We start from the raw sequence: 9,644 nt of genomic DNA, 5'->3' as shown, positions 1-9,644 counted from the left end.
AGAGTCCTACGCAGAACACACAACCTCATCAAGGACAGCACACATCCACAACACTCATTATTCACACTCCTACCGTCAGGCAGACGCTACAGGAGTTTGAAGTCCAGGACCACAAGGCTGGCAAACAGCTTTTACCCACAGGCCATCAGGCTTCTCAACCAAGCACTCACACACGCCGCACACAACACACACACACACTCATAGCACTTTATTTATTTATTTATTTGTATTATTTATCTGTATTAATGTCTCTTCTGTTGTTGTTGCTTAATTTATTGGTATATATGTTTATGTGTTTATGTTTCTTATGTTCTTATTCTTTCTTGTGTTTTCTTTCTTTTCTTGGGAGAATGAACAGAATAAGATTTTCATTGCATGGTATAACTGCTGTTTTACCATGCACATGACAATAAAACTCTCTTGAATCTTGAATCTTGAATTTTTAGGCCTAATTAACAAATTGTCCCCTTTATATGGCCATGTGTCTTCTAGAGAGGGTTAAATGTCGTCCTCTTGTGGATATCGACGCTACTACATTAACAGCCTTAAAAACTAAGGCTGACTTGCTTTTATGGCTACAGAGCATGAACTAAGAAATGATTGGCAAATCTTGACATCTTGACAAGTACTTCATGTGTCACAGTGAAGAGTTTGATGGACAGCCAGTGAAAGGATATATTGGTCATATATTAGCTTGCTAATGGTAAAAATGACATGCTGGATGTAGTATATAACATGGGTATGGTAAGGCTGCCATCATTGCTCCATTGCTGTAGTTGAGCACAAGGATGAGCACTTTCAACCTGCTGAATCCAACGTCATTATCTAGCCTACATTTGCACAACTCCTTACATTAGTTACACTCACACACATGCACTTAATCAGTCGATAGGGAAAGACAGGATTTAGCTTATGCACACACTCTGAAAAATAATACACAGTTTTAAAAACATCAGGTTGCATTAAAATTTTTATCATTTTATTATTTTTAGGAGAATTTGTAAAGGGTATTGCCCTTAAAACCTTAATCAACCATGTTGAACTTGATTTGAGTGTACAGGAACTGACGGAGACGCTGGAAGCTGCTTCCCCTGAAGAAAGATCAAAAAGGTTGTGGAAATGTGATAAAAAGGGTGTGGTGTTACCCAAGTAAGTATTTTGCTCCCGCAAAATTGACTTTTGTTTTGTGCAAAATTACGGCCCCCCCGAGGGGATATACCGCAGTCTCTTAAATAGTTTTTCTCTCAAATAGTTGTGCGTTCTCTTGCAAAAGTTTTGCGAGCTCTCGCAAAAGTTAGTTCTTTTTACCCATCATATTTTTTTTTTTGTCAATGTCCCCCCCGGGGCTCCGTAGTAGATGACCCTGACGACAACATTTTAATTAGTGTGCACACATTGTAAAAAGACATGTTGTTCCGTGAAGATAAACACAAGGAGAGAAGAATTTAAATAAGTGTTGCATAGCATCTGTTGTAACGTGGATGAACCACCACGAGGAGAGAAAAAAGCCCGTAAGCGAGGGCTCTAAATTCGCTGAGCCGTGTCTTGCCTGCACGAGGTGAGAAAACCGGACTGCATTTAATCTGTAAACACTGGTGTAGGATATGTCTGTTATTAGTTATTAGTCCGTTATTATTTGTGTCTAGGGGACCTTCCTGTCTTACGGATGACAAGCCCATCTGGCTCCAAAATGAGATCATGAAAATGTAAAAATAGCACTGTAAAGCGTCCAAATCGTTCCTAAACTATGCCAAAATTGTAATCAGTCCCACAAAAAGGTCTGTTAATAATAATTAGGACAATTATATATCTACCTGTAAGACCCACGGACAATACTGCTCAATTGTATTACTGATGTAAAGCAGTGGCTGGATCAGAACTTTCTACATTTAAATGACAGCAAAACAGAGTGTATTTTATTTGGCATGTCACCAACATTGCACACTGTCGCAGCGAACTTCGGTTCTCTGGCCCCCTTTTTTAAACCCGATGTCAAAAATCTTGGGGTCATTTTCGACAGTGGATTCAAATAGCTCTGTCATTAGGACGAGCTTCTTTCAGCTCCGTCTTCTGACTAAAGTGAAGCCTTTTTTAGGTCAGCAGGATCTTGAGAAAGCGATCCATGCTTTCATCAGCACAAGACTGGACTACTGCAACGCACTTTACGTCAGCCTCAGCCAGACCTCAAGTGCGCGTCTGCAGCTGGTCCAGAACGCTGCTGCCCGGTTTTTAACAAACACGCCCAGACGTGAGCACAACACCCCGGTGCTGTCGTCACTGCACTTATACTTATACTGTAGCACTTTATTTATTTATTTATTTACTTATTTATTTATTTGTATATTTATTTGTATTAATGTCTCTTCTTTTTGTTGTTGCTTAATTTATTGGTATTTATGTTTCTTATGTTCTTATTCTTTCTTGTGTTTTCTTTCTTTTCTTGGGAGAATGAACAGAATAAGATTTTCATTGCATAGTATAACTGCTGTTTTACCATGCACATGACAATAAAACTCTCTTGAATCTTGAATCTTTTTCATTGTACAATGGTACCTCGGTTAACGTCCGCCCCGGTTAACATGTTTTTCAGTTAACATCAGTTAATTTTTTGCTTGCCCGCTTGTTTAGCGTTGGTTTAAGCCACCATCTTGGACCACGCATTGAAGACGGAATCTTGTGTTACTGGCACATGATCGTGCAATGCATTGTGGGCTGCGGGCGCCATTTTATAGCAACAGCATAGTTTATATCAGATTTGCTGCACTAGTGAGAGACACACAAAATACATGCACCGCACAAAAGAGAAAGGTGATGGACAGTAGCATGAATCGTCATTTCAGACGTATGGCACAAAGGTGGCTCCATCATCAGCTGCGGTGCACACACACACACACACACACACACACACACACATGCATACACAACTCCGGTTCCCGCATTACAGTCTATCAACCCGGCGGCGCATCGAGGGTGTGTTTCTGCTTGTCTCATTATACATCCATAACACTCATTATTGGTTCCAACAACAAAACATAAACATTAAGACTTACTGTAGCATTTTCGCAGCAGGGAGTCAAACATAGCACACATATCCAATAGTATCCACACATACAAAACTAAGTAAAAGTGATGTTAAATGTCAAGCTGTCCATTCACTTGTTGTATTTATTTTTGCATCATTTTCTGCATCCATCCATCCATCCATCCATCCATTTTCTTTACCGCTTCTCCTCATTAGGGTCGCGGGGGTATGCTGGAGCCTATCCCAGCTGATTTTGGGCAACAGGCGGGTTACATCCTGGACTGGTTGCCAGTCAATCACAGATGTTCTGCATGTAAAACTATAATAATTGTCTATGAAAGGTGTTTTGTGTTCACAATTTTGGGTGTCTGGAATGGATTAATTGGATTTACATTATTTTATGCCAAAATTTGTTTTGGTAAGAGTCCGTTTTGGTTTTAGTTGAACCTTCTGGAACGCAGTAACTATGTTAACCAAAGCACCGCTGTACTTTTCTTAAAATTAATGTTGAAATCTTGCCTTGTCTCATTCTTGTGGGCCCAATCTTGTGTATCGTCTCGTCTCGTGAGTTGGGTGTCTCGTGACACCCCTATTATTTGGTTTATTTAAAGGCTGTAAAGCACACTTCATTCGGCCCACCGTCTCATGACATACAGCCTTTACATAGATAATAATGCTCATTCTGGAGGTATCCATTGATCAATATGCTGTATTGCTAGTCAATATAGCGTAAATATCTAGCGATGTCATCAGATCAAGATCACATTTTGGAATATTGCACAATTATGGACTGATGTGCTCTATAATATGGCACCATTTGTGAGTTTTAAAATTATACAATAAGGTAAGCGCTGGGCTGCATGGTTAGCATGTTGGCCACACAGTCAGCAGATCGGGAAGATCAGGGTTCGAATCTCTGCTTGGGCATCTCTGTGTGGAGTTTGTGTGTTCTCCGGTGTGTGTGTCTCCTGATTACTCTGGTTTCCTCCCACATCCAAAAACATGCATGTTAGCTTAATTGGTGACTCTAAATTGTCCATAGGTATGAATGTGAGTGTGAATGGTTGTTTGTCTATATGTGCCCTGCCATTGGCTGGCGACCAGTCCGGAGTGTACCCCGCCTCTCGCCCAAAGTCAGCTGGGATAGGCTCCAGCATGCCCCCGTGAGGACGAGCGGCATAGAAAACGGATGGCTGGTAAGAGCTGTTTCTAATATTCTAACGTAGATACACGTAGTCATATTATGCAGCCTGACATCTGTGGCAGACCAAAGGACACTGAGGAGGCTCCTTTCCATCATGGACAACCAACATCATCCAATGCACAGCATCATCTCCCAACAGAAGAGCAGTTTCAGTGGCAGATTACCATCACTGCCCTAGTTTACCGAAAGACTGAGTAGATCATTCCTCCCCCACGTCATGCTCGTCTTTCTGTGATTGTTAATTATGACTTTATTATGCTTTTTGGAGAGCTGCTCGAAACGTGAATTTGTCTTGGAGACTAATAAAGTATCTATCTATCTATCTATCTATCTATCTATCTATCTATCTATCTATCTATCTATCTATCTATCTATCTATCTATCTATCTATCTATCTATCTATCTAATCGTTACTGCTATGCAGGGTGTTTGTGTTTTGTTGTGGTTGTTATTGGCCTTCAGCACACTGTAGAAATAAAATTTAACAAAACAAAAAATAAATAGCAAATATGGTGAAAATAGTGGAAAAAGACACACTGTAAGGAGACAAAGGCTTCAGTGTTGTTACTAATAATAACACTTTGCTGTATAATAAGCTTTGCTGCATATATAACGTTTTTTTAAGCTTTTTATATTTACTATATTGCATAACTTTTTAAATTCACATGAAATATAAACATCAAAGTGGCCCCGCATCCTCCGACAAAGACTGAATTGTGTGTACCAAGCGAAGTTGTCTGTTGCGGCAAAGCTCCGGAGCAGGTGATTGGCTGTGCTGACCCCGCCCACATGCACACGTCACCTGACATTGCCAACGGTCTGAGGATGTGATTAGACATTGTGTCAACGACAGTAGATAAAACTAACAAAAGAAGTGTCGTGCCGCCTTTTTATTGTCTCCTTGTTATTCCCATTTCCCGTTTGAAATAAAAAACAGCAACCTTTTATTCTTGTGTTCAGTGGCGTCATCCCGTGAGAAGACTTTTACGACAACGAAGACGCCATTGGTGTTTTCTTAAAACAGTCCAACATTGCAGCCTTACATCGTGTTGGGAAGTTGTGTGTGTCTAGTCATTAGTTTTGGTTGGTCTTTTGGGCCGTGGTTGGTGAAACATTGACCTACACGTTTGACGAGGAGGAGGAAGAGGAGGAGGAGGAGGAAAGTTCGGATGTGATTTGGTGAGCTTTTACTCTGCAAGGTTCCTGCACTCCAACCTCCAACATGAGCGCGGTAAGACAACGACAACTTTTATTTTTGTTATTTTCTTCCTTCGCAAACTTGTTTTTTCTTTCATTGGGCCATACGGAGTCCAAATATGCAAATGGATCACAAAACTTTTGTAACTGCGTTACTGCAGCTTTGCTTGGTGGTGCGTTTACGTGTTCACCCCCAAAAAATAGTGGTTGCTCTGGGATGATGCAACAGGCGCATTCTCTTGGCACCAATCACATTTTCGCACTTTTTAAAACCGCACTTTGATCACTCTGCATGTCATTGGTGCTTTAAAGGAGTTTTAAGTGGTAAAGTGTGTACATTTATGGATGTGTGTGTGACAAATGAGAGGATACAGTGTGCACATACAAGCGTACTCAACGGGGAAACACTGATTTGTGCGGAAAATTGAAGAAGTAAGACTCATACACAGCTATATACTTCTTTATTGTAGTATAAAATAATGTCATAACATGATAACAAGGCGTGTCCGGGAGGTTCTACAATGCTTACTGTATTAAAATGTTTATTTAGCTGTGTGTGCATGTTTACTAGAGTTTCCAGTGAGTGAAAAAGTGGATTGTTTGATCCATTTTTGCTTTTTTTTTTTTTTTTAGAAAGTTTGTGGGACAAATTACCCCACCAGCATCTGTTTCATCGTGGTCAACGAGTTCTGTGAACGTTTCTCCTACTATGGCATGAAAGGTACGGTAAACAAAAGTGCATTCTAGATAGCGGGGTTAGTAAAAACTCTTGAGTATGTAAACCCTGAGATGAAGTTCAGTATCTACTGTTTTTTTGCCACAGTCCATAATGAACCTCATTAATATCCTCCATCCATACCAGTGTTTCCCATATATGATTTATTTGTGGCGTAGCCAGACATTTCTTTGCCAATTGGAGCTTCTAGGTCATTATAAAGGAAATGGAGGGCAGCATAGAGCTGTAAGGAAAGTATAGATAACTTGTTACTTCAAAAAATATATTAAATATTTAGTCTTGCTTCGATACATTTTTTATTTAATTAAATAATTTTGTTTTATTATTAAAATTGGGGTAATTTTTTATGAATTTTAACAATTAAAAAATATTTATATATATATATTTTTTACAAATATTTTGTCTTGTTTAGATTTATTTTTTTTATTTAATTTAAAAAAAGGGTATAAGATATATTACTTAAAATTAGCAAAATCATCTGCCAACCAGCGATGAAAGGGCAGATTATGCTGCCTATATCAAGAAGTATGTTTCAGATTTTAGTACAAATTGCTTATGATGCGCAAATTTACGAGAATAAAGTCGGGATTTATGTGCCCTTTGACCTTGGGCATGTGGAAGGAAAGCGGAAGTGTGAGAAGGGAGAAGCAAGAGGAAAATTTCCTTCCTTCCTAAAGTTAGTCGCCGGACCAAGAGAAAATAGAGCTATGCTTTATTTTCCCTCTGATACGTAAGACACGTAATCTTACGACGTTTTTCTCGTAAATTTGAAACTTTATTCTCGTAATATCACCACTTTTTCTCGTAAATCTACAACTTTATTCTCGTAATATTACTACTTTTTCTCGGAAATTTACGACTTTTTTCGTGTTTTTTCTCAATGTGGCCCTAATACTCCGTTGTATAACATAGAAAGTGAACAGGTAGGAAAAAAAATCTAGCCATATTGTAGTCATGCACGCGCTTAACTCAGAGTGAACATACTCAGGATTGATTGAACTAACGCAGATCAGCTCTGGGTTTCCAATGTTGGGGTAATGCATCTGTGTAGGCTCTCAGTCGTACAGGAGTTGTCCATCAAGGAAAAGGCTTCTTGAGACGTCATCTGTACTTCTGTGAAGAAGGTGTCGGACGTTTCGCTCCTCATCTGAAGAGCTTCGTCAGCGAACTAATAAGTGCTGGTAGCTTAGGCCTTAAATACAGTAAGAGTGGGTGGAATTGGTGTGCCAACACCCTCCTCCTATTGGTTCCTTACACTAAGCCTGGGCGGAGTAGTGGTATAATCCTATCCTGCTATTAACACCTCCGATAAAGGGAAGTGTCGCTCCCTGAATTGGGTATGAACGACTTTGATACTGGCTCGTTAGCATCTATTGTTCTGGCTCGGCCCTGGCTTCACCTCATTTGCAATGTTGGGGTAAGTCAACTTAGAGTTCAGGGTTAGGCTCAGAGTGTGTTGAGCCTTCTTTCTAGAACTGGTGCGTGTGGTCATGTTGAGTGTGTTGACAGCGGTGTTGACGCTCTACTTCCTGACATACCTTCACTGGGACCACGACCTGTCCACGGCCGTCTACCACGCCTTCAGCAGCCTCTGCTACTTCACGCCCATCCTGGGAGCGCTCATCGCCGACTCCTGGCTCGGGAAGTACAAGTAAGTAGAAGTTTCACCACAAAAAATTGTATCCAAGTAGCTGAATATGAGTGCAGTTGTCCCTCACCATGTAGCGCTTCAAATTTTGCGGTTTCACTCCTTAATGCTGTTCTGTGGCTGCGGCCTTTTTAGTGAAAAAATATGCATATTTAAGTAAATGTTATGTATTTTTTGGGCTAAATTAAGCATTTTTAAGCAAAAAATGGCTAAATCAGGGGTGTCCAGAATTTTTCCAGTGAGGACCACATACTGAAAAATGACAGGATGCAAGGGCCACTTTGATATTTTGTAAATGCTAAGAACTTATATGCCTTTCAAGAAAAAAACTACACCTCATCTTTGTGATATAGATGAAAAAACTTGAATGAACTTTGGTCTTTGCTCCTTTCCCCCCATTTTTGCAGTTTTTTTCCTCCGAACTTTCTTATTAAATACTCTTAGTCAATTTTTTTTTCGTAATATGATGCTCTTATTCCCATAATATTTGGACTTTATTCCGATAATACAAAATACAAATATATTCAAAGACTTCAAAGACTTTGACATAATATTCTGTCACGTTGCGGAGTGTCTGGACCACAGATGCAGAGGCGAGAGGCAGTGGAGGTAGTAGGAGTCTTTAACAGTCCACAAAACGTTAACAAAAGGTGATAGCGAACAGTTACACCATGAGAAACTAAAAGCTAACCTGGCCGAGGCGGGAGGCTGCTGGAGGCGCAATGCGAGAAGCGTAGATGGAACAGGTAACGTGACGAAGCTCTAGAGTTGGTGCAATCATCCGGTGTCTCACAGCTGGCAGTACTAGGCATAAATAGGCAGGTGGCAATAGGAGACAGGTGCGTCCAGCAGCTCTGCCTCCAGCCGGGAGTAGGGGATCTCAGGAAAAAGAAACATGGAGAAAGCAGGAAAACAGAACAAGGACATGTGAATGTGACACACACACACACACACACACATCCCCCCCCCCCCCCCCACACAAATGGGCGCCGCCTGGCGGCCTACCTGGCTTCTCCGGGAAACGACCTTAAAAGTCTGTCAAGAGAGTGGGGTCTAAAATAAGAGGGCGAGAGACCAGGAGCGGTCCTCGGGGCCGTACCCCTCCCAGTCCACCAGGTACTGGAAACCCCGGCCCCTTCTTTTCACGTCTAAAATGGCCTTGACTGAGAATGCTGGGTGGCTGTCGACAAGCCTGGGAGGAGGTGGAGGCACCTCGGGAAGGCTCAGATCACTGGAGGTGACAGGCTTGAGGAGGGAGATGTGAAACACCGGGTGGATCCTGAGGGAGTCCGGGAGGCGAAGCAAAACAGAGGAGGAATTAATGATGCATTCAATAGGGTACGGGCCAATGTACCTGGGCTGTAGCTTTTTGGACTCTGTGTGGAGAGGCATATCTCGGGAGGATAGCCACACCCTCTGTCCAGGCTTATAATCCGGAGCAGCCGTGCAATGCCAGTTGGCCAGGCGTTGGTTCCACTTCGAAGTCCGTGCAAAAGCTGCCCTGGTGTTGCGCCATTCCAGGTGAGCGCGGCATCGGTAGGATGACACAAAGGGAACTGCTGACTCTTATTACAAGGAGGGGAAGGCGGAGGCTAGTACCCATTGGCCCCATGAAATGAAGAGAGACCGGTGGCAGAGCTAACGAGGGTCTTACGGGCATACTCTATCCAGCGTAGGTTGAGGGCCCAAGAGGCAGGTTGCTGATGGCATACGCATCGGATGGAGAGCCTCCAAGTTCTGGTTGGCCTGCTCCGTCTGACCATTCGTCTAAGGGTGATGACCGTACGACAAGCTCGGCAACGCCCCCCAACGCCTTGCAGAAGGCCTTCCACACAGC

At 41.9% G+C, this 9,644-nt stretch overlaps 1 protein-coding gene across 3 annotated transcripts in view; it reads left to right on the top strand.

Moving 5' to 3' along the window:
* The first annotated feature begins 5,055 nt into the window (after positions 1 to 5,055).
* Positions 5,056 to 9,644, top strand: part of slc15a2 (solute carrier family 15 member 2) — a 30,522-nt gene continuing 25,933 nt past the window's right edge. The window contains exons 1-3 of one of the 3 annotated variants that reach the window (XM_054786377.1): positions 5,056 to 5,457; positions 6,057 to 6,144; positions 7,669 to 7,810. In XM_054786377.1, coding sequence (XP_054642352.1) covers positions 5,449 to 5,457; positions 6,057 to 6,144; positions 7,669 to 7,810 — 239 coding nt within the window. In that variant the 5' untranslated portion in view covers positions 5,056 to 5,448. The remainder of the gene's footprint in view (positions 5,458 to 6,056; positions 6,145 to 7,668; positions 7,811 to 9,644) is intronic. The other 2 variants (XM_054786379.1, XM_054786378.1) reach the window with 2 other exon arrangements.

This window comes from Dunckerocampus dactyliophorus, chromosome 9, assembly GCF_027744805.1.
Source record: "Dunckerocampus dactyliophorus isolate RoL2022-P2 chromosome 9, RoL_Ddac_1.1, whole genome shotgun sequence".
NCBI lineage: Eukaryota > Metazoa > Chordata > Actinopteri > Syngnathiformes > Syngnathidae > Dunckerocampus > Dunckerocampus dactyliophorus.
This window is presented reverse-complemented; position numbering and strand designations above follow the sequence as displayed.